This window comes from Somniosus microcephalus, chromosome 1 (genome assembly GCF_052327205.1).
Source record: "Somniosus microcephalus isolate GS21.2 chromosome 1, FLI_Smic_1.0, whole genome shotgun sequence".
In the NCBI taxonomy this organism is placed as follows: Eukaryota; Metazoa; Chordata; class Chondrichthyes; order Squaliformes; family Somniosidae; genus Somniosus; species Somniosus microcephalus.
In genome coordinates, this window is record NC_140987.1 from 396,531,604 (window position 1) to 396,557,469 (window position 25,866).

Consider the following 25,866-nt stretch of genomic DNA (forward strand, 5'->3'; position numbering starts at 1 on the left):
GCACAGAGGGCCTACAAGTTCGAGCAGGAGAGCAGGTTCAGGAGCCGGTCCCATAAGGAAGATTGGAGATCCCGGACGATACAGGAGCACCAAGGTCAAGGACAGTTTTAAAACCCTGGTGAGGTTCGAGGAGCACGGAGGGCCTACAAGTTCGAGCAGGAGAGCAGGTTCAGGAGCCGGTCCCATAAGGAAGATTGGAGATCCCGGACGATACAGGAGCACCAAGGTCAAGGACAGTTTTTTTTAAACCCTGGTGAGTATAAAGGCCCAACTCCACCTAGCTGATCTAGTTGAGGTATACTTTAGACGGGAGGGTTTTAATATTAAGGGCTTTGTAATTCGGGAGTGTTATTCATCCTTCGTTGTGCCGTGCGCTTTCTCCACCCCCGTTTTATTATATCGCTGATCTAGAATTGATGTATTATGATAGTCAAAGTAACTCTTGTGTGTTAAATTTTAGTTCCCATTGAGAGGCGTGTTCATGATTTTTGTCTGCATTGTTTCTTCATTCTCTATGTTTTATTCTCCTTAAAAATAAAGATACCTTTGATTTAAAACTTACCTTGTCTCACCTGATCCATTTGTCTTCCGAGTCACAAGTTGGGCCAACACATCAAGGTGGTCTGGCAATAAGCCCAGTGTCTAGAACCGGTGAGGGGGGAGCGCTTCGGAACCACTCACGAGCAGTGTGAAATCAAAAACTGATCTCGCACACCACAAGCTCGTTAAAATGACCCCTTACAGAATGGCACCCCAGATGGGACACTGGCTACAGAACCCTTGTGTGGTGGACAAAGACTCGGGTGAGACAGATGTTATGGAGGACAGGTTATCCTCCTACGTGTGTGGCAAAGTAAATGTAGCAAAAAAATGGGTATATGACCTGTTAGGAGCCGAGCATCCCCTAAAGGCAGCCACCCAGTGGACGGCTAGTAAAGAGCACCGCAAGGGCATTGAAAAAGCGGTGTGGCTTATGTGCTATAAAAAGCAGGTTCTGGTACTGGACCACGCGGTGGCCAGTAAGGAAACCAAAATTAAGCATTTGTCCCGGGAGCTGCAGGAAAAGGTTGCAGTGGAAGGGAAGGTGCTAGTGGCTCTGGAAGCCATAAGCCAAGAGAGGGCAGCAATGGTCCGGGACCATCGGGGGAAGGTAGAAAGGCTGGAGGGCAAGATAGCTGAGCTGGAGGGGAGCGCTAGGTTCAGGGTAGAACACGTAGAGTATCAGGCAAGAGAATCCAGGGAGAAAGAGAGGAGATTAAAAACAGAGATTAGCCGCTTTACAGGGGAACTGAAGGCACAGGAGGAAAAGGTAGGCGAAGTAAAAGCAGCCTATAAGCTGGCCTGCGCTCAAGGGTTTAAGGAGGCAGACCACGGCCCCTGTAGGCAGGAAATAGAAAGCCTGAATCTGGCATTGGCCAGGGCAAAGGGGATGATATGCCTCATTAGCCCCAAGGTCGGCCAGGCTGAGTTCAACGGTAACCCAAGCAGGGAAGTCCCGCAGGCAGCCCCCAGAACAAAACGGGTTAGGGAACCCGAGATTTCACAGCCACCACCCCTAGCCCCTAGTTTTCCAGAGGTCTGGGATCAGGAGGGGGTGGAGGATGAAGAATCCAAGGTAGACCAGGGTAGCCTGAGAGAGAATCAGAGACCGGGACCGGTGTACCCCGTGACACAACGGAGGTACGGACCACCCGGTGACGACGGGGAACCTGGGGACCTCCAGAACCAATTCCTGGTGCCACACGGTGCGCAACAATTGCGCTCCATGGTGAGCTACATCCCCAAGCTCACCATGAAGGGGGACCCTTCTCTTCACTTTAGGGAGATAGAGCAGGCGGCCTGTGTTAACGACTGCGACGAGGCAGAGAAGGCCAAGATGATGTTGTTCTCCCTGGGTAGCGATCTCCTCCAGACGCTACCCGATGGGTGTAAGAGGGGTCAGGAAAATTATGGCAGGCTGAAGGACGAGATCCTGGAGGCCATGGGGATGAACGAGGGGAGTCCGTTCACCCGGGTGGAGAAAACAGTCCAGCTCCCCGGGGAATTCCCGCAGGCGTTCGCGGACAGGCTGTGGCCAGTCTACCAGGGTGCGTGCCCGGGAATGCCGGCGCGAGCGAACCTGGACGGGGACCAGTTAGTCCACTGGCTCAGGTGCCTGATGAATAACTCCCTGCTCCACGTTCGAACGCAGGCAATGGCCTGGTTCGACCCCCGAAACCCTCTGACCACGGAGGCGACGGTGATCCGCCAACTCACCGTCACCTTTAGAAACGGGAGGGATAGTGAGACACCCCAGCAAAACGGGAAGGTTTGTGAGGTCAGGCCTGGTGACCAGCCCCATAAAGAGTGGCGCCAGGAAGGGAGCCGTCCCAACCAAAGCTGACAAACATGCTACGGCTGCAGGAAGGAGGGGCATTGGCGCAGGGACTGTAAGAATCCCTGGAAGGACACAAGGGAAAAGGTCCCCACAGCCCCAGCCCAAGCCCCGGCCGCACCCCCGACCTCTGCCCCAGAGAGAGAGACGGAGCCAACTGTCCCTCCAGAGCTGCTGGGCGTGCTGCTAGCTTCAGTGAGGTCATTGGTCCTCACTAAGGGAAAGATAGCAGCCACCACCGGTCCAGTGGTTCCCCCAACCCCTTTCCAAAGTGGCCCGCAATGACTGGAGCCTGCACAGCCCGTCTATCTATGTGCGCTCCAGTACAACGGATGGAAGAGACCGCTCGTGCAGATGGAGGTAGAGAAGGAAACGGGGACTTATCTGTTGGATACGGGAGCTTCATGCACCGTGATCCATACGGAGAATCCCACCACCTCACCTCTGTCTAACGGGGTTCCATACGTCCTATCAGGGTTCACAGGGATGGAGCAGACGGGTGCGTTCTCCAGGCCGCTCTCGATCCGCCTGGGCACACTCCAGGCAAAGTGGACATGTGTCCTGGCGAGATGGGATGCGGAGGGAGGGAAGGGGATCCTAGGGGCCGACTTCATCGTGGGCCATGGGATCCTCGTGGACCTCAGGAACCATTGCCTTTGGGGGGCCAACACCAGAAAGGAAAGTGGAGTGGTAGTAATCCCGGGAAAGGATGGGAAGGGAACCCTGTGTACCATGAAGCCAAAAGGGAGTTACGACCTCGGTGAAATGATGGAGGGTATCCCAGAAGTATTTAGAGCCGAGGTGCAGGCTCAGTTAGGTGCGTTCGCCACGCACAAACACGACTGTGGGAGGGTTGCTGGCTTTGAGGTTAGGGTAGATGGGGATCCCATGGCCCGGCCCCAAAAGCAGTACAACTTCCCAAAGGAAGCAGAGGCTGATATGGAGGTGGCCATATCAGCGCTGGTACAGCAGGGGGTGCTGAGGCCTATAGCCACCCATGTGAACTCTCCGCTTTGGCCGGTTAAGAAACCGGACAATTCCTGGAGAGCCACGGTGGACTATCGGGTGTTGAACAGCAACATCCCCGCATGTGCCCCCACAGTGGCAGCAGTGGCCGACCTCATTGGGAGTATCCCCGCATCCGCGACCACGTTCACGGTGCTGGATATTTCCAATGGGTTCTGGTCGATCCCTGTGCGGAGGGAGGACCAGTATAAATTTGCCTTTACTTTCAGAGGGCAACAGTATACCTGGAATTGCTTGCCACAAGGCTTCCACAATAGTCCCAGCATTTTCCACCAATGCATGGCGGACAGCCTGAAGGAGTTCAGTCAGCCCCTTCAGTTAGTACAGTACGTGGACGACCTGCTCCTGTTTACCGACACGGTCGGGGAGCACGGCCCACTGCTGGCTGAACTGTTGGAACTACTGACCAGAAGGGGGTTCAAAGTCAACCCAAAGAAAGCGCAGATCGGTCAAAAGGAAGTCAAGTTCCTGGGGCTGACCATCCGCGCCGGAGAAAGGGCCATCGATAGGGCTAGGAGGGAGGCGGTACAGGAGTTACCGGTCCCCGTCACCATAAAGGGTGTGAGGTCGTTTCTAGGGCTAACCGGGTACTGCCGAGACTTCATGGAGGACTATGCGGCCATGGCAGCCCCACTACTCCGACTCCTGCACAAGGGAGTGGAGTGGTCATGGGATGAAGGATGCCAGGCCGCATTCAAGCTCCTAAAAAGGAAGCTGCAGACCGCACCGGCCCTGGGAGCAATAGATGGGGGAAGGGAGTTCTTCCTGGAGGTGGCGGCCAGCGGGGACAGTCTGGGGCCTAGAAATTGAGTTGACGCCGCGCCAGGGCTTTAGCGCCGGCGCTAATTCCCTTGCGCGCGCCAAAAATTCAGTAGCGCCGCGCCCAGACGGCTGCCGGCGCTACTGGCGGGCGTGAGTGCCTCCCAATGGGCGCTGAGTGCCGCATTGCGGCGCTAATCCGGCGCTGCGGCACCCGATGCGGTGCGGCAGGCTGGGGAAGTGCAGGCCTCCTCCTCCCGTTAAGGAGGCGCTGCCTTCACCCGATCGCTGGCCGTTTGATTTTTTCAAAAATGAGCCCGGCACCTCGGACAAGTGCCGGGCTTGCAGGCCAGACGCATCTGTTCCGCGGGGGGGGGGTGGGTGGAGGAGTCCGGGGAGGGAGGTGCGGGCAGGCGGCCGGCGGGAAAGCGGCCGGCCGCCGCGCGACCTTAATGCGCCGGCGCTAACTTGTGTAAGACTCGGTTGCCAGAGTCTTAGTTGCGGCTGCCACGGGCGAGGTGGCCGCAACTGAATTTCGGCGTTCGGGCGCGTTGCCACGGCAACCGGGACGCTGCGCACACCGATGACGTCATCGGTGCCGGCGCAGCGCAACCGGCTAACGCCGATGGCAGCGCCGAAGTGAATTTCAGACACGGTTATCATTGCGGCGCTAGGCCCTCTAGCGCCGCAAAATGGGCGCTAACCCTACTGAATTTTCAGCCCTGGGTGCTGTGTTGCTCCAGGAGCGACATGGCAAGCTGAGACCCGTGGTTTACTCCTCCAGGGTGCTCACCGACGTGGAGAGGGGCTACTCGGTCTGTGAGCAGCACCTCTTGGCCACACACTGGGCTGTGAAAAGATCCGCCATCTTCACAGGCACCTCCCCCATCACCCTCCTCACACACCACACGCCCGCCAAGATGCTTTTGGATGGGAGGATTAAGGATGGGACAGTAAGCAGTGCCCGCATTGCGCACTGGACCCTACTCCTCTCACAAATGGATCTGCGGGTACGAGGCCTGTGCGAGCCCAGATTAGCCGCCAACCTGGCTTACCCTGGGACAGCCCATCAATGTTCCGTTGAAGGGGTATGGGAGGTCAACGTTGGTCTTCGGGCTGGGATACATCCCACCGGCCGTGAGATTTACGTGGATGGTTCCAGCACAGTATCCGCTGGAAAGCGGCTCACGGGGTTCGGAGTGTATGGCCCAACGGCTGACATTGCGTTGGCGATTAAACTCCCCAGTACCATGAGCGCCCAGCAGGCAGAACTGTCTGCTGTGGCGTATGTGGTTACCCATCCCGAAGTTTTCCCTACCCCGTACACGATTTGCTCAGACAGCATGTTTACATGCAATTCGTGTACCGAATACCTGGCCATCTGGTCCCGTCGCGGATTCACTTCCGCGGATGGGAGACCCTTGGTGGTAAAGCCCCTGCTGGAGAAGATCCTGGCAGCCGTGGGGGAGAAGGGTGAGGTCTTCATCCACAAGGTGAAGGCTCACTCCTCCACAGAACCTCGCGGTCAGGGGAACCAGCGAGCTGACGCACTGGCGAGAGAGGGTGCCCAGACCGGCATTTTCTGGGACCCCTACGGGTCCGGACCAGTGGCAGCTGTAAAAGGCAGGGATGGGATCCAGAAGAGTGTAGGGGTAGCGCTAGCCCTGGACCTCAAATCGGTCCAATCTCAGGACCCTACCCTGAGAGGGGTATTTAACGCGGTTAGCGAGGGGAAGAAAATGGAAGGCCCATATGGTGCAGCATCCCTGTCCATAAGAGAGGGGATGCTGTTTAAAGAAGAGCAGTGGGTGGTGCCTCAGCAGCACCGGAGGGAATTCCTTCAACTGGCCCATGAGGGACCAGGAGCAGGGCACCCCGGGCCTGAGGTCACCTGGCAGCGGGTGGAACAAGCAGGATGGTGGCCAGAACTCCGGGAGGACGTCCGAGAGTTTTGCGCAAACTGTCTTGTGTGCGCGGCAAATAACCCCGATCCTCACAGGAGGAAGGTGCCGATGGGACACGTTAGGAGGGTAGAGGGACCATGGCAGTCAATCCAAATTGACTATATCGGGCCCTTACCCGCCACCCAGGGAGGCTATAAGTACTGCCTCGTTCTGGTGGACGTGTTCTCTAAATGGGTTGAAGCCTTCCCCTGCCAAACAGCCACAGCGTTAGGGACTGCGAGAATCTTGGTGCGGGAGGTGTTCTCGAGATGGGGACTGCCCCAGTTCGTGGAATGCGATCAGGGAAGCCAGTTTACCGGCCAAGTAATGCAGAACACCCTGATGCTGCTGGGCATTCAGGGGAAATGGCACGTAGCCTACAATCCACAGTCATTGGGGATTGTGGAGCGGATGAACCGCACCTTAAAAGAAAAAATGAGGAAAGAGATAATGGGTTCGCCCCAAAGGTGGGCAGAAGTCCTGCCTCTTGTCCTCATGGGGACCCGCTCCAGCCAGTCGAAGAGTACGGGGTTCTCTCCGCATGAGCTCATGACCGGGAGGGTCATGAGAATCCCCACCCATGTCCTGGCCCCAGTCCTAACGGAGGGGCAGCTAAGGGAGGTGAATCGGGACAAATTCGCCCGCACGCTCCTTGAACGCCTCCAAAGGATCTATGAGGGGGCCGCAGGTAACATGGGGAGGCAGCACCAGGGAAATAGGATGCTGCTCGAGCCCAGTAAAACCCATCGCTGGGAGGTAGGGGATCTAGTGATGGTAAGGAACTTCGCCCGTGTGGGGAGTTTTGAGCCACTTTACATGGGTCCCTACAGCATCGTAGACAGGCCAGCCCCATGGTGTATGCTGTGAAACTGCCCCGGCGCACAAAATGGTTTCACATCAATCAATGTAAGCTGTTTAAGCCGGAGGCAGGGAAGCAGGCAGCGAGGGCTGAAAAAGGCAGCAAAGAATTAAAAACTGCAGGGGAGCTGCAGCCGCAGGTCACACAGGCTGGACGAGCAGCCTGCGTGAGGGGAGGAGTTGTCCCGTCCACACGGGAGACTCCCCCATTGTTCTGGGACCCAGAAGGGGAGGAGCCAGAGGTCCTAGGTCCTGTCCCTGGTCACCCAGAAGGGGAGGAGCCGGAGGTCCTAGGTCCTGTCCCTGGTCACAAGGAAGCCGAGTCGGAGGACGAAGGTCCCGCCCCCGACTGCGGTGAAGGGGAGGAGCCGGAGGTCTTAGGTCTTGCCCCTGAGTGCAGCATTAGAGAGGTGATGTCTGGGGGCGGAGACTCTCAACCTGGAGTCCCAGGTAGCGGGGAGGTGCCTGCCGCTGACCCAGAGCCTAGGGAGGCGGAGCCTGCGGGAGGAAGCCCACAGCCGGCAGTCGTGCGGAAGCCACGGACTGCAGCCAGGGCCAAAACTCCAGCCAAGGGTCCGACCTACGAGGAAGCCTCATATGTGGTGACCCTTAGATGGTCAAATAGAAAACCGCAACCGAAGAACGTTTGGTCGCCGGTTTTCACAAGAGGGACCCCCCGGAAGAAAGCTGCGAGAAGTTTAAATGGTCCACAGCCAGCAGCCACGGGCTGCCAGGGACCAGCAGCTGAGACCGATGTGGGAACGCAGCAGGGGGAGGCCTGCGACGGTCCCCGCAGATTATAAGCTGGCCGCCCGGAGACAGGCAGCAGATGTATATATTTATATAGTTTTGGGTAATAAGGTTTAGTTTATTGTAATTTTAGGAAATAAGTAATGTGGTCTTCTGGAAGTATGGTAGCACTTTGGAGCAGTAGAATGTGGCAAGTTTTAAGTGAGCTAGGGTCGCGGGACCCACTCACCCCGCACCCAAGCCGAGGAGCCCAGGGAGCCTGGCTCGAAACCTTTTTTAATCTCTCCGCCAGATCATAACAAGATGATGCCAGTCGAAGGCACCATCCTCGCGGCCCTGGTGGGCCTCAACGTCGCCTGGAGAGGAGAAACGGAGGATCACCGTATCTTTGGATGCTCCGGGGAAACTGCGCCTCTGGCCCACGATGGGCAGGGCCTGCGCGAAGCAGAGGAAGTCGCTGGGTACACCCACGAGGGCAACTGGCCCGGATGGCTGGGCTCGAACGCCACGAAATATTCAAGCGAAACTGGCTTCACATACGGGGAGGTCTCTTTGTCGTGTCCTCGGATCAAGATCCAGGCCACGCGGATCAGTGTGACTGTGGGGAAACGTATTTGCCTAACCTGCAGGGGGTACGTCCCCCTGGATAGGTGGTGGTTGCTCAGGAAACTGAGCAGGGACATGGGGAACCCCAGAGGAAAGTGGGAAAGGTTAGGGAACAACACTCACCGGACTATCACAGGGACCCAGGGAGGGTTGACAGTGTGCTGGGATAAATGGTGGGAACCCGATCAGGGGATTTATGTGTGTATGTGGGGTTCAGAGAAAGTCTGCCCCACAGGTGTTTCCATCATTTTCCACAGCCAGTGGCAAGATAACGGGAGGGGGATAGACTGGGAATCGCGCTTGGACGCATGCGCGGTCCCCTACTCCCCAATCGCGGTTAATGCCACTGAGCTAGTGACCCGCCCCCGACAGCCCCTGCCCACGACCCAGACACCACGGACGGTAGCAGAGGGATGCCCCACCACCACCAAGGGACCAGGGAATGGGTTAGTATTAGTTCCCACTGACCAAATGGCCTATCAGGGGGTCCATTACGCGGTGGCCTCAGTCATCCTCAACCTGACCGAGGTGCACCTGCCAGATTGGTGCCCCGTAGAGACGGTAAGGCTGTATCAGGCCCTGCTGAAAGAGACCCTGCAGAAGTTTTACGAGTTTGACTTCGCGGGGGTCAATAGAACCGAACTCTATACCGAGGGCCACGAGGAATGGGAGCAATTGGGGAGACAAAGAAGGGGCGCCGTGAACGACTGGTTCACAGGAGAACTTCATCGATCTCCAGAAGTACGTGGCCCACTTTGGTTTCACAATTCCCCCTCTCCCAGAACATTTAACCGAACTGCTGAAAGCAGTTACTGTCTCTCAGAAGCACTTTTTTTACTTTAGAGCAGAAAACCACTGACATAGGGGCAAAAATCCAAGACATAGTGGTTCCACCACGGTGGGACCTTTTTGATAATATAGAGATCCCATCATGGGTCAGACTGGCTTCCCACGTCTTAGTGGTGTGCCAGGTAGGGATCGTTCTGTACCTGGTCTGTGTCCAGTGTAGGAGGAAGGGACACGACAGGGAGTTCCCTAGTCAGCGGAATTGGCGGGGCCACTATGTCAGCATAAACGGGGACTCGCCCGTGTAGCTAAATGTTTTTATTCCATCTGTTTTTGGTGTATTATAAAAAAGATTGTGTTGCGTCGGGTTATGACTCTAAGGTGAGTCTGTACATAGCATAAATGTTTCTCCGGTAGGGGATATCTACTCAACTCCATTTTCGGGATGAGGAAAGTGCGTGTGCGAGGTACACGCCATAGTCAGGTAAACTACGGGGAAGGTCAGTTGGGGGGGGGGGACGGATTTATGCTCACCCTCAAACATTCATGATACAAAAGACGATTTGAGATGTCCACTGTATCACAGGGGGGACTGTAGGATTCGCAAAAATCCAGGAAAATACAGTCTACATTGTAAAACCCCTGAAATGGCCACATTTTATGAACACAAGATGGAGTTGGCAGATCACATGACTCATTTCAGAAGGACATACCACTGCAGTATCTTAAAGAAACCTGAGTCGCCACTGATTAGAAGATTCCAGAACTGACTGCAATTGATATGGTAAAATGGTTACAGTAGTAACGAAGTCAAAACAAAAGTATTTACACCTCAAGGTGTGTTAATTGCTAGCAAAACGCAAACCCATCTCTGAAATCACAGAGCACAGACAAAACCTATTATCTGTACCAAACTCAGAGGGACACAGGACAGATCCCATTAGTTTCATTTACAAGACATTAAAATAAAGTACCCGCTTATGTCAAAGCAGCCTGCCCATTACTTTAACAAAAGAAAACCCCTGATTTGGCGCCAGTTCGAGCAGGAGAGCAGGTTCAGGAGCTGGTCCCATAAGGAAGATTGGAGATCCCGGACGATACAGGAGCACCAAGGTCAAGGACAGTTTTAAAACCCTGGTGAGGTTCGAGGAGCACGGAGGGCCTACAAGTTCGAGCAGGAGAGCAGGTTCAGGAGCCGGTCCCATAAGGAAGATTGGAGATCCCGGACGATACAGGAGCACCAAGGTCAAGGACAGTTTTTTTTAAACCCTGGTGAGCATAAAGGCCCAACTCCACCTAGCTGATCTAGTTGAGGTATACTTTAGACGGGAGGGTTTTTAATATTAAGGGCTTTGTAATTCGGGAGTGTTATTCATCCTTCGTTGTGCCGTGCGCTTTCTCCACCCCCGTTTTATTGTATCGCTGATCTAGAATTGATGTATTATGATAGTCAAAGTAACTCTTGTGTGTTAAATTTTAGTTCCCATTGAGAGGCGTGTTCATGATTTTTGTCTGCATTGTTTCTTCATTCTCTATGTTTTATTCTCCTTAAAAATAAAGATACCTTTGATTTAAAACTTACCTTGTCTCACCTGATCCATTTGTCTTCCGAGTCATAAGTTGGGCCAACACATCAAGGTGGTCTGGCAATAAGCCCAGTGTCTAGAACCGGTGAGGGGGGAGCGCTTCGGAACCGCTCACGAGCAGTGTGAAATCAAAAACCGATCTCGCACACCACAAGCTCGTTAAAACGACCCCTTACAAGAGCTGGGCTTGGTTATCCAGTCTATGGTGTTCCAGCTAATCGGGCTGGTGGCAGGTAGTACACTGATCCTTCCTGGACTGCGGCGGGCTAGAGCTCGATCGGGTAGCTTTTCAACGGGGCCGAGCAGCGTTGTCGGGAAGAGGAGAGAGAGAGAGAGGGTGGAGCGCACAGGACGCGGCCGGTGCTACAAAGCCAGGCAACGTACAGACCCGAGAAGAGGGAGGGAAGTGTCCCATAGGGTCTGCTCTGACGACGGGAACAGTAATTAAAATAAAAGAAAAAGAAATTAGAAGCGCAGAAAGCCGCGAGGAGCTGCAGTTTGCCACGGGGACCGCGGAGAGCGGCGTTGGCAGCAGCTCGGGGGGAATCGCACGAAGACCATACGGCGTCGCCATCAAGGCATAAAAACGCCAGCAACAGCGCTGGCAGCAGCGGAAAAGGCAGAAAGCGCGGGAGGCGCCATCTTAATCCAGCAGGGAAGAAGGCAAAGCGCGGGAGGTGCCATTTTGTTCAATCGGGCAAGAAGGCAAAGCGCGGGAGGCGCCATCTTAGATCTCCAAGATGTCGAAGACTGGCAATATCACTGCCTTCGATAATGCAATAGAAGACTGGACCACGTATGTGGAAAGAGTCGAAGTATATTGCAAGGCAAATGAAGTAGCCGATGAGAAAAAGGCATCGGTACTACTAAACTTAATGGGCGCAAGAACGTACGGCCTATTGCGGAACCTGATCACTCCAGTCAAACCGATGGCGAAGAGTTTTAACGAAATTGTTGATATCCTACAGGAACACCTAAATCCTACACCGCTGCTGATAGCAGAAAGATTTAAATTCCACAAGAGAAATCAGCATAAAGATAAGAGCAATGCTGATTACCTTACGGAACTACGCAAGCTATCAAAGCACTGCCAGTTCGGAGCAGGACTGGCAGATACCCTACGGGACAAATTTGTCTGTGGACTCCTGAGTGAGGGAACCCAGAAGAGGTTATTCTCAGAGAAAGAGCTGACGCTAGATAAGGCTTTCAGCGTGGCAGTATCGTACGAAGCAGCAGCAAGGGGAGCTGTGGAAATACAGCAAAAGCCACAGGAATACGGCACCCATGAAATGACACGGGGATTTGAAAAATGTTATCGCTGCGGCAGAACAACCCATGACCAGAAGTACTGCTGGTCCAAGGACAAAACATGCAGGCAATGCGGAAAGATGGGACACATTGCACGAGTTTGCAGGTCCGGGAAGAAGACTAACGACAACAAAAAGACTACTAAGGAAAAGTACAGGAAAGTACAAAAGATGACGGACAGTAGTTCCGAAGACCAGAAGAGCGATAGTGAATCCGGGAACAAGAGACTAAGCTGTCTCAAACTACACAACGTAATCGCAAAAGAGGATCACCGAACCATTTGGGTCACCCTCACGATAGCAGGGTCCCAAGTCAAAATGGAATTGGATACAGGATCAGCCCTGACCGTCATGAATCGACGAGACTACGAGCGGCTATTCTCACACATACCCTTGAAAGACACATCCATTGTCTTGAAGACATATACGGGGCAGAAAGTATACCCCAGAGGGAAAATAAGGGTGCCTGTCGAATACAATGGCAAGGAAATACAGAAATTGTATCTGTACATACCGCAAGATGGTGGACCACCGTTATTGGGACATGAATGGATCAGAAAGATAAGTTTAGACTGGCACTCCATTCAGGCACTGACTGTGGCTGGTAAAAAGGATGACGACATCACACCTGGACGATTGTCAAAAATCTTAGCTAACGCTAAAGAGGTATTTCAACAAGGACTGGGAACTCTTAAAGGTGTAACCGCCTCGATAAAAATAGAAGAGAATGCAATTCCCAAGTTTTTCAAAGCAAGACCAGTACCGTATGCAATTCGCCCAGCCGTCGAGGCAGAGCTGGAGAATCTGGAGAATGCAGGCGTGTTATCTAAGGTAGACTGGAGCGACTGGGCGACACCCATCGTTCCTGTCATGAAGAAAACATTAAACAATAAGTCTGAGGAGCCAAGGAAGGTTCGCATCTGTGGGGACTTCAAGGTGACTGTGAACCCAGTCCTTCACACAGTACAGTATCCTCTTCCGAGGATAGAAGATATTTTCGCCTCACTATCTGGAGGGAAACGTTTTACAAAAATTGACCTAGCGCAAGCATATTTGCAGATGGAGGTTGAAGAATCCTCTAGGAAATATCTCACGATAAACACTCACAAAGGTGTTTACCAGTATAATCGACTGGTATTCGGAGTAGCATCAGCTCCGGCTATATGTCAAAGAGCGATGGAACAAGTTCTGCAAGGGATTCCGGGGACTCAGTGTTACTTGGACGACATCCTAGTGACGGGTGAAAATGACAGTGAACACCTTGCCAACCTAGAGCAGGTGCTCACGAGACTAAGAGAACATGGGCTACGAGCCAATCACCCCAAGTGCGAGTTTTTTAAGAAACAAATATCGTATTGTGGCCACGTGATTGATGAAGAGGGGTTACATAGGTCCCCTGACAAAATTGAAGCGGTAGTTAAGGCTCCAGCGCCTGAAAATGTGTCGCAACTGAGGTCATTCCTCGGATTGGTGAATTACTACCATAAGTTTTTGCCGAATTTGTCCACAATTCTGCACCCACTGAACACCCTGCTACAAACTGGAGTAGCATGGAAATGGAGCGATGAATGTAAGCGGGCCTTTCAGGAGTGTAAAGGCCTGATCACTTCAAGAGAAGTATTGGCTCACTACAACCCATCACTACCGATAAGACTGGCGTGTGATGCGTCTCCCTACGGCGTTGGAGCGGTACTGTCACATAAATCCCTTGATGGTTCAGAGAGGCCTATAGCTTTTGCGTCACGCTCGTTAACTGCAGCCGAGCGTAACTACGCCCAGATTGACAGAGAGGCCCTCAGCCTGGTGTGGGGGGTGAAGAAGTTCAATCACTACCTGCACGGACAGAAATTTACTCTACTAACTGATCATCAACCTCTTGTCTCCATTTTCAACCCTAAGAAGGGTGTCCCGATAATGACAGCACAACGGCTACAGAGGTGGTCCCTTTTCCTAGGGGCACACCAATATGACATCGAGTACAAAGGAACTAAACAGCATGGGAATTCTGATGGATTGTCGCACCTACCGTTGCCGACGGTGGAAGAAGCACCTGCAGTGGATCCTGTGGAGATATTCCACTCGACCATAGTCGAATATCTACCTGTGATGAATGCAAACATAGAAAAGGAAACACGAAATGACCCGACACTCTCCAGGGTCTATGATTTAACGGTGAAGGGATGGCCAGCACATGGCGAACCAATGTTGCCAGCATTCTCGCCGAGAAGAGTACAGCTGTCAGTGTGCCGAGGAACCTTGATGTGTGGATCCAGAGTAGTAATTCCACCCAAATTGAAGGATAGAGTGCTCAATGAGCTTCATGAGGGTCATTTGGGAGGGGTAAAAATGAAGAACTTAGCCAGAGCATTTGTGTGGTGGCCGGGAATCGATAGAGAAATCGAAGAGATGACCAAGAGCTGTACAGGATGCCAGAAGGTCCAAAACGCCCCACCACAAGCCCCTCTACATCCATGGGAGTGGCCCTCATCTCCATGGCAAAGGGTACAGATTGATTTTGCTGTTCCATTTATGGACTCGATGTTTCTAATTGCGGTGGATGCACATTCAAAGTGGCCAGAGGTAATAAAAATGTCCTCAACCACCACAGAAAAAACTATCACAGTCTTACGAACCATATTCACCAGAAATGGGCTGCCTGAACAGATTTGCTCCGACAATGGACCACAGTTTGTGTCTGAAGCGTTCCGGAGGTTCTTAAAGAACAATGGTGTTAAGCATTACACATCCGCCCCATATCATCCAGCCACCAATGGATTGGCTGAGAGGTTCATTCAAACATTCAAGAAGGCTATCAAGGCAATGTGTAATGAAGACATACCCCTACAACACAAGGTGGATAACTTCTTGTTTGCCTACCAGAATGCGACACATGCGGTTACCAACCAAACTCCAGCCATGATGTTCTTCAATCGAAGACTAAGATGCCGCTTGGATTTGGTTAAGCCAAACATCAGAAGAGATGTGGAGAACAGGCAGTTTCAGAATATGAATGAAAGGCCAACCAAGAGTTTCAAGATAGGTCAACCAGTTTTGGCCCGGGACTACCGCACAGAGAAATGGCAGCCAGGAACGATCTGCACACGGCAAGGACCTCTAATGTATACCGTGGACGTTGGAGAGAGCATTGTAAGACGCCATGCTGACCAGATTCTAGAGTCACTGGAAAACGTCAAATCTACACCACGATCCTATACTCCTGGTGATGAAACCGAAGTACCAATTGCATCTACCTCAGAATCGGTGATATTGGAAGCAGACGAACCAAACAACGACGTTGATCCCGAATCAACTTTGCCAGAAGAACCTGATACCCCAAAGAGGCGTTATCCGGACAGAATCAGGAAGCCTCCTCAAAGACTGAATTTATAATTGATTAACTTCAGCTAATGTATATAGCAACTGTAATTGTAAATATGTTATTTAATTATTAATCGAATGTTATGCACTGTTTAGCTAAAAGGGGAGGAATTGTAGTGTATGTACCTTGAAGAAGGAGCTATATTCTGCAGCCCCTGTATACTGCAGTACCAGTAGTGGCCACCCCTGTATATAAGCCTGTGCAGTAACTTTGTATAGTAGTTCCAGTTTTGTCTCCATTCAGTAAACACCTGTTATAACCAACTTCTGCAGTCCGTGTCTCAATTACACACGGACATTACAGTACACACTGCAGCCATGGTGCGCCAGCGGTGGATGGAGTGAATGTTTGAGGTAGTGGATGGGGTGCCAATCAAGCGGGCTGTTTTGTCCTGGATGGTGTCGAGCTTCTTGAGTGTTGTTGGAGCTGCACTCATCCAGGCAAGTGGAGAGTATTCCATCACACTCCTGACTTGTGCCTTGTAGATGGTGGAAAGGCTTTGGGGAGTCAGGAGGTGAGTCACTCGCCACAGAATACCCAGTCTCTGATCTGCTCTTGTAGCCACACTATTTATGTGGCTGGTCCAGTTAAATTTCTGGTCAATGGTGATCCCCAGGGTGTTGATGGTGGGGGATTTGATGATGGTAATGCCGTTGAGTGTCAAGGGGCGGTGGTTAGACTCTCTCTTATTGGAGATCGTCATTGCCTGGCACTTGTGTGGCACGAATGTTACTTGCCACTTATCAGCCCAAGCCCGAATGTCATCCAGGTCTTGTTGCATGCGGGCATGGACTGCTTCATTATCTGAGGAGTTGCGAATGGAACTGAACACTGCAATCATCAGCGAACATCCCCACCTCTGACCTTATGATGGAGGGAAGGTCATTGATGAAGAAACTGAAGCTGGTTGGGCCTAGGCCACTGCCCTGAGGAACTCCTGCAGCGATGTCCTGGGGCTGAGATGATTGGCCTCCAACAACCACAACCATCTTTCTTTGACTCCCGCCAGTGAATAACTCTTACCTGTGAATAACAGTGAAGAGATCTTCAGTGGAGCGTAGGGTGCTTGAGGAGACAAAGACATCATCGTCATCTTCCATTACAATGTCTCCACTCTGTGCATCTGTAGGATATACAAAAATGCATTAGAAATAAAAGGGGGGCTTTTGGCAGTTGCAAAAGACTAAAGACGGAAGAAGCCCTAGAGGAGTATAAAAAGTGCAGGGGCATACTTAAAAAAGAAATTAGGAGGGCGAGGAGGGGCCATGAAATAACACTGGCGAGCAAAATAAAGGAAAATCCTAAGATGTTTTATAAGTATATTAAGGGCAAGAGGATAACCAGGGAAAGGGTAGGGCCCATTAGGGACCAAAGTGGCAATCTGTGTGTAGAGCCAGATGATGTAGGCGGGGTTTTAAATGAATTTTTTGCATCTGTGTTCACTATGGAGAGAGACGATGCAGACATAGAAATCGGGCAAGGGGACTGTGACATACTTGAACATATTAGCATCGAGAGGGAGGAGGTGCTAGCGGTTTTAGCAGGCCAAAAAGTGGATAAATCCCCAGGCCCGGACGAGATGTATCCCAGGCTGCTGTGGGAGGCAAAGGAGGAGATTGCAGGGGCTCTGACACAAATTTTCAGAACCTCTCTGGCCACAGGGGATGTACCAGAGGACTGGAGAACAGCTAATGTAGTACCATTATTCAAGAAGGGTAGCAGGGATAAACCAGGGAATTACAGGCCAGTGAGCCTAACATCTGTGGTAGGGAAATTATTGGAAAAAATTCTGAGGGACAAAATTAGTCTCCACTTGGAGAGGCAAGGATTAATCGGGGATAGTCAGCATGGCTTTGTCAAGGGTAAATCATGTCTGACAAATCTGATTGAATTTTTCGAGGGGGTGACTAGGGTGGTGGATGAGGGAAATGCTGTGGATGTGGTTTACATGGACTTCAGTAAAGCTTTTGACAAAGTCCCGCATAGGAGACTGGTCAAGAAGGTAAGAGCCCATGGGATCCAGGGTGCCTTGGCGCGTTGGATCCTAAACTGGCTGAGTGGCAGGAGGCAGAGGGTGATGGTCGAAGGATGCTTTTGTGACTGGAAGCCTGTGTCCAGTGGGGTACCTCAGGGATAGGTGCTGGGTCCCTTGTTGTTTGTGATCTACATAAATGATTTGGATGAGAATGTAAAAGGTATGATCAGTAAGTTCGCAGATGACACGAAAATTGGTGGGGTGGTAAATTGCGAGGAGGAAAGCCTCAGGCTACAGGACGATATAAACGGGTTGGTCAGATGGGCGGAAAAGTGGCAAATGGAATTTAACCCTGAAAAGTGCGAGGTGATGCATTTTGGATGGACAAATAAGGCAAGGGAATACACAATGAGTGGTAGGACCCTAGGAAGTACAGAGGGTCAGAGGCACCTTGGTGTACATGTACATAGATCTCTGAAGGCAGCGGAACAGGTAGATAAGGTGGTTAAAAAGGCATATGGGATACTTGCCTTCATTAGCCGAGGCATAGAATATAAGAGCAGGGAGGTTATGATGGAGCTGTACAAAACGCTGGTGAGGCCACAGCTGGAGTACTGTGTGCAGTTCTGGTCGCCTCACTATAGGAAGGATGTGATTGCTTTGGAGAGGGTGCAGAGAAGATTCACCAGGATGTTACCTGGGATGGAGCGCCTCAGCTATGAAGAAAGACTAAACAGGCTGGGGTTGTTTTCCTTGGAGCAAAGAAGGCTGAGGGGGGACCTGATTGAGGTGTACAAAATGATGAGGGGCATAGATAGGGTAGATAAAGAGGAACTTTTCCCCTTAGTAGGGGGGTCAATAACAAGGGGGCATAGATTCAGGGTAAGGGGCAGGAGATTTAGAGGGGATTTGAGGAGGAACTTTTTCACCCAGAGGGTGGTTGGAATCTGGAACTCACTGCCTGAAAGGGTGGTAGAGGCAGGAACCCTCACAACATTCAAGAAGCATTTGGATGAGCACTTGAAATGCCATTGCATACAAGGCTATGGACCAAATGCTGGAAAATGGGATTAGACAGGACAGGGGTGGATGGGCGGCACGGACACGATGGGCCGAAGGGCCTCTTTCTGTGCTGTAAAACTCTATGACTCTATGACTATGACTTCTCTGCTTAACATTTGGATTCAAGGAAATATCTAGAGAAAATGAGATATGATTGAGCTATCATAGGAGACCCCAAGGCTTCAAATAAAACAGCAGTTGTGCAAGTGTGTCAATGGATAAGATCAAAGCTCAGTTCTGTTAACCAGCAGTCATTGGAATCCAAAATACAGAAGCCAAAGAATCTGAACTATGAAGGGCAGAAAAGACCAAAAAATTGACACCACCACCAACTAGTCAGGTCTAAACTGCACCTATATCGGAACATCTAGACTACATTGTCTGATTGCAAACATCTTCCCAACCTAAGCAGCTCTGGTGATTCAGTGGGTACATGCATTGCCCAGTGTGGAACTGAGCCATACACACCAAGAGGGTTCCAGATTTGATCGTTAGTCTGTGCTGAGTAAACTGATGACAGCTAGGGCAGCAGTCAGTATGCTACAAATTGCCTCGAAGCCTGCGTCTGGGGAGAAGCAAATCAGCCAGCATTCTCCAGAATATATTATCCAGACAATCCTGCTGAAAAGGGCATCTGTGTAGAATGGGATCAGTATCCACACCAATGCAGCCATCGTTGAGCAGACTGCTGACCCTGAAGCAAGGGAAAATTGGGCAAAACCGATTGGGAAATGGGATGTGAATATTTACACTGGATGACCACCCACTTTTCCACCTGTCGCACTTTCCACCATACTATCCAACAGCCGCAAAGAGTACTCACTCATTTCCCCTCCTTTGAGCTATTACCTTTTCTCACTCATCTAAAATGAGTAGCCAGCGTTGCTTAGATGGTCAAGAGAATGTGGAGGAGCATTTAAAGAGCCCAGTAGCTCCATTATTAACAGCAGTTTAAATAGTATTTCTGAACCATTTATTCTGATATTTATTTATTTCTCTCTCGCTCGAGGCAATGCTCAGGACAACAATGAGAAAGCCGTTCTCTGAATAACTTTTGTCACTAGATCAGTGCTGTACCTCCACAGGAAATTTCTTTCATCTTCCCAAAGTAGTCAAGCTTCAAAACATTGTTTTAGGTTTTTAATTGTCAAGCAACTTTATTGGACAAAAGATGAACAAATTAATATATAACAGCAATATTGTGTATGTGTATATTTACAGTAGGTATTAAATTGACCAACTCTTTGAACAATAAACAGTAAGGGTTGCAATCTATATGCTAAGCTTTTTCTTGTAGATAACTTATATTCACACCGTTAATTTTCTTCTTGCAAGCTTTTCTAATTCTAGGAGCTAGCTCGTCTAACCTATCTTTGCCTGAAGTTTCCAACTGACTCCCTCAACTCTCCTCCATTCAGATCCACTGTACTCAGCTCAGCCTTAGTTCAGCTCACAAAACGCCCGCTAAAGCAATTGCCATGTGTGGCAGGGCGAGACTTCCACCTGTCCATCTGATCCACTCCTGACCTTGACAAATCGTTGAAATATTTTCGGCAGGCTCCCTAGATGTTGTCACCTCCACTTGGGAGCTCACCACTGGTGGCTGGGAGGGGTGGGGTGGGAATGGCTGGTTGTACAGAATTACACTGCCTGTAGTAGAGCTGAAAGGACCACACAGCATCCCCAATGTTTCTCATCCTACTGCCTCCACTTTGAAACTTTATTGCAGCCAATAAGGGGCATCAAATGGAATGTCCTGTTCTTATTTTGTACCCGCTGTGTTGTTAGAAATGTGCTGCTGTTTTCCCCATTGTCTAGTGGTGCTGGCTGTCTGTTATACACAAAAATCATGAGTGTCCAGTATTACTAAGGCAGTCATAATGGAAAATGTGACATGAATATGCCTGCCCATATTTGGGCAGGTGCTTTCGAGTTGATGATGGAGGAATGCTATGGGAGCATGTTAGAATATCTTGAAGTGGTTTAAGTTGGTCAAAGCTCTCCAGCAAATGTATGAGCAAGGACTGTTTGGAAACTAGACAGAGAATAATAAACACCCAGGGAGCAGTTGCTGAGACACCACATACCACAGTAAGAGTTAGTACAAGGCAGTCAAAATTAAACAAAGCTTGTAGAACAGAGATGAAGGCCAAAAGATTAGAAGCAGGGTAAATACCTAAGTACGTGGCCTCAGCAAACGTGCACCTACGCTGTTGTACCTAGACACATCCCAAGGTAGCCGAATAGTATAAGAATGGGACATTTTTCTCTTCAAAGTCAGAGCGTTCTCGGAGTGGTCAGGAGCCATGCAGCCATGCGGATGTCCTGGAGCTGATCGCTCCAGGCCTGTGTTGTTCTCTTGGGGGTCGGAGCACTCTCAGAGTAGTTGGAAGCCCACAGCCACACAGGCAGCCGAGAGAGCCAAAAGTGATTATTCCGGCCTGGGAACCAGGTTGTATTATTTGCATGACATCTTGTCATTTAATGTAATACTGTAGAACAGTTATATAAAACTGAATACTGTTATTAGTCTGAGTGGTGTTATTGTCGCCGGACTAACAACACTTTGTTGCAACAGTTATTGCAGGGAAATCCGCTAGCTGTGCAGAAATAGGCAGGGATCTGACAACACATTCCTCTGCTCAATTTTCCACCACCACCCATCCCATGGCCAGCAGAAAAACTGCAGTGAAAAGGAAGAAAATCAAGCCTCTTATATCTTGTGAATGAGCTAAAGGAACCTCTGCCAAACTAAAACAAAATAGAAATACTTCATTTTTGTAACAGTGAGTTTTAGACAGATTCAAATGGAAGTATGCTGCTTGCATCAATTTTCTGAGGTTCATTCATTTCTTAGCGTCAGGCACAGATTTGGGTGGATGGGAGTTGAAAATTGTATGACAGTGAAATTTAAAGGGAAGGGGACAATGAAAGAGGAATGTCAGAATAGGGTGTCAGAAATTCTGACTGCTTTTGGATATGCTTAGAAGGCATCTCAGACCAGTAGCAGCCTTTGTCAAAGCTGAAGGGGGAGGGGACTATATTATGACAGGCAAAATTTAACAGAAAGGAACATATAAAGTACGAGTCTGGAGACAAATGACAGCATCCCAGCGCCCAAACCCATTTGGTGGCAGTGGAAGTGTGGGTGATGCTGCATGAGGTGGTTTCAAGGAAGGTGGCAGTCTGTGCCACTCCATGGCATTATTATATCCCTATAAGTCAGTAGTGCAGCATGCCTGCAAGGAGGTGGAGCCTGGTTTCAGGGCACAGCTGACCGTTAATAAAGTCCCTGGATGTGCCAATCCCATGCTGCCTCTTAGCTGCATGTGTCCTTGCAGCAGATGCCACAACTTTGCATCTGGCTCTTAGATCCTGTGAAGACAGTTCCCCTTGGTAATTTGCAGGCAGGAGTGCCAGGGCTAGTAATGGATATGGTTGGTAGCATCTTGGTAAATGCAGCCAATCAGAATATGCTGCCTGTTGGTCACCCTAGCAGACCTTCTTTCATGCCATGCTACTGAAAGCGCGGCATTTGGAAAAGGAGCCTCCACATGCATTAATTGTTTGACAAAGCGAGACGTGGCTACCTCTGCCTGCAGATGTGAGTCTGAGCGTCTTGGTGGGTAGGTACAGTGCGTCTCTTGTGTAACATGACTTGCCTGGTACCCCTCCATAGACCTTCTGCTTCTAAACACCTCAATTAAGGACTTTTCTATAGGGAAACCACTGGTGTTTGTAATGATACTGGGGGCAAAAAAACTTGACAATTGGCACAAAGGCTCATTGAGAATGTAAGTGTACGCAAAAAAAAATTGCAAGAACTTTCAAAAATTACTGAAATAATCGTAAATTCAATTTGCCTGCCCGTAATCTTCATATCACCTCCCACCATAGCTGATTCTCCAGGAACCCCGTTTCACATGGATGTCCTTTATAAATGACATCTTGCATGTTCAAATGTCAAAATGGTATTCAGGATGTTCCCACTGCAAAATGACTATTTAAATATATATTACCCACCTGTTTGAGGTGGGTGCCTCCTGGACCGCTGGTCCCTAACCATCAGAAACTCCACCATGGTACAAAGTCAATGGAGTTCTGGGTGCCACTGTATTGGTGTCAATTGCATTTTTCCACTACCAGTCACCTAGTTCATACCACTACAATGGCACCCAGCAGCAGGAAATCTATAGGTTTTTAATTTGTAAAGAATCAACTTCTATTCTGACATCTCACATACCTGCAGGATTCTGACCCGGAGCAGTGCTCAGTGTTATGTTTTGGCAGATCCCAAATCCATCATTGTATTCTTTATTCCTGTTTTCCTCCAGATGAATGTCGGTACTTGGTATAGTCTCTATACGTGTACCAATGTTCAGATCATGTGGTGTATTCACCTTGGTCGCTGTCAAGTCTCTTTCTGCACTAAATGGAACGTTGGTAAATGAAACATTTACACTGTTGGAATCTGGAGTGGCAGTTGGGCTGTGTAGTGGACTCCGCTTTGATCTCTCTGTGACTACAAGTATGTGTGCTGTATTTGTTGGTACAATCAGCACATTTGGTTTCTTAGGGACTGGCGGTGGAGTCTTACTTTTCTTCTTCTCAATGTATTGAGTAGAACTCCTGGTTAGCTCTGTAAAAAATTTCCTTTGACTCTCATCTGTGGTGGCTGGTGCTCCTCTTGTTTGTTTGTTACTTATGTGGTTACTTTGAAGGTAATTACATTGAGGAGATGCAGTTTCTGGTGATGCCAAAGGTTTCTGACTTTCTGCACCATCTATAGACTCTTGTTTCTTTACCCCAACCTTTCGAAAGACCGTCACAAAACTTTTCCTTGAAGTAGCCGGTGAAGGCCGTGAAGCGACAGGAGTTGTCTGTTCAGTGGGAGAAACCTTCAGTACAATACTTGAAGGCCTCTTTGACATTGGTGGCTTTCCAGGAACAGGTGGTCGGACTTTTTTCTGGGGTGTTTCAGAGGATTCAGTGTGGGTTTCCTGTGGTGAGTCTAAAATATCCGCATTACCCTCAGTTTCTGATCTGCTGACTGAGCGAAGACGTACTGACTCCAAAACAGTCTGTGTTATGACTGGCATAGAAGGTTGGTTAGGGCTATGTTTCTGGCTAGGTTTACTACTATTTGAGGAATCAGAATGTCGTCTGCTGGCTTTGGATTTGCTTTTAAAAGATAGCTTAAGTCCTGACAGATCCAAATGAGGAGGTGGAGTAATGGGCAAATCAAAGATACGCTTTGACTTTGGGCTCTTCTCATTAGGGGAAGTTGGTTGCAGTGAAGACTTCCGCTCTGGCACTTTGGGCTTTGCTTTGCCACCTGGTTGTGGTACAGGGCCTTGATAAACAGACATAGGGAAAGAAGATGTTGGAGTTTCTGACTGGCTTGAATAACCACTGGATGGTGACATCAGACCAGGGAGCTTCCCTGGAGAAGACATTTTAAATTCAGCCTCCACAGATAACTGGGATGGAGTTGTAGCTCTCGAAATAGATGGAGATGTCAAGGATTCGGAACTGCCATGAGACTTGACACATTCAATCACAGTTATACCTGTTGCAGTACTAGAGTTTGATAATGATCTGTATGGATCATTGGACTTCCAGTCATTAAGGAACCAATGCTCTGGGTACCGTATGGGTTCTCCATCTCTCAGTGTGGGTGTAGCAGAGCTGGAACGGGCATCTGATATAAAGCCACTGGATTCATTGCTGTCTATTGATTCACTTTGAACTACTTGCTTCTCTGAAGGGAGAAAGAGCTTTGTAGGTCTATTTTCTTTAGGAGCGATGTTTTGTGCAGTTCTTTCAAGTTTCGGACTAGCTCCACATTTCTTCAGAGAGACACTACGCACTGGTGGAATGGGCTTCTTCTTTGGCTTTTTCAGAGAGATACTTCTTGACCGAGTCCTTGTTTTCTGTGATCCCTCCTGATCTGTTATCACAGATACATTCTCAGTGCTTTGGCTGTCCTCTGAGCTGGCACTTGGATAACGCATGATGTAATTCTCACTATGTCGCCGGGAGTGGTCATAACACTTGGAATCATAGCTTCTTACAGCATCTGATGAACAACATGATCCAGAATCTGTTGGAGTTGACAGTGATCTCTCACGAAACTTGCAAGTATCTTCACTAGAATGACCTGGGAGTTCCAGGTTTGAGTTTTTTTCTTCACCTGGGTCATTGGTTGTGTAAACTATAATTTGTTCATGGTTAGTCCTTATATCCTTAAGATTCTGAGCTCTCACTGCTGTTTCTGCTGGAGCTGATGTGAAAGAGCCAACGGGAGGTCCTCTGCTATTTTGTGTTTGGCCTTCCCTTGGTAAAAATGTTGATAATGCAACGTTGCACTCTGGATGGGAGCCGGCATTCAGTGATAGTCCTGAGTCACATCGTGAAGAATGTTTCAAGCACTGAAGTGACACGGATAGAGCCATATCTGAAATGTGAGGAGCACACATCGAATTGCTGCCATTCCAAGCTCCGCTGGAAGAATGATGACTCTCCTTGTGGTTATCTGGGCAACGACATGGTCCTCTTGGATTGGACATGTTAACATGAGGCAACAGTTGTCTTTGAGCTGAGGAACAAATTGCATGCTGTGTGTGAGACTGGCCATTGCGGTAAGTTTGACTGAATGTCACTGGAGCATGTCCATCACCATGCATGGCTTCCATTGACATAGAGTTTGATGGGTTTACACCACTCGAATTGTTCCAGGAAGAAGAAAAGCTAGATCCTTTCATTTGATCCCAGGAAGTGTTAAGGGAAGAGAAACTATGTTCACTTACAGACGCATGCATCATCTGGGTATTGTTCATTGTGAATGTGATATTCCCTGAAGATTGAGATAGATTTGGGTTGGTTATTTGGCCCAGATCACTATGTACCTTCCTGAGAGTTGTGGGGAAAGACTGCACCATTTCAAGATTGCTGACTGAGTCCCTTTTCCCATTGGTAACACTCACATCTTCATCAAAAGTAAAGAGACGCTGGGTTGCCTCTGCATTCGGTAGCACATGAGGAGATGTGGAACCTTCTGTTGAAGGACCTAGAATGCAAAAATAATTGACCTGATGAAAACTGTGTACGTAGGTCAGAGGGCATTAATTACCAGCACAGCTCCAGGCCCGCGATTTACATAATTCTTTTTAGTGCTCACAAATGACACAAAGAATTGAAATGTAGCTTTCGACGCATTTAAATTCCCTGCGGGGATCACAAGCTAATGTTGGCAACATCGAATCCTTTGATTTAAATGACATTTGTTAGAATATTTCAAAGGAGCTCCATATCATAAATGAAGCGTAACTAGCTTAGCACTTTTTAGCTGCAGGGTCCATGCAAGCCATGGTTTTCTTTGAAATGATGCTAATATATCTATTATACATTAAAATAGTGTGTGGTTGCAATGTTCTAAATGTGTTGTGCCTGTAG

General features: G+C 49.6%; 1 protein-coding gene across 1 annotated transcript in view; it reads right to left on the minus strand.

Moving 5' to 3' along the window:
• nhsl2 (NHS-like 2) overlaps positions 1 to 25,866 on the minus strand; it is a 140,573-nt gene that overhangs the window by 20,803 nt on the left and 93,904 nt on the right. The window contains exons 5-6 of the mRNA XM_085992101.1: positions 22,655 to 25,480; positions 16,398 to 16,497 (exon numbers count right to left, since the gene is read on the minus strand). Coding sequence (XP_085848227.1) covers positions 16,398 to 16,497; positions 22,655 to 25,480 — 2,926 coding nt within the window. The remainder of the gene's footprint in view (positions 1 to 16,397; positions 16,498 to 22,654; positions 25,481 to 25,866) is intronic.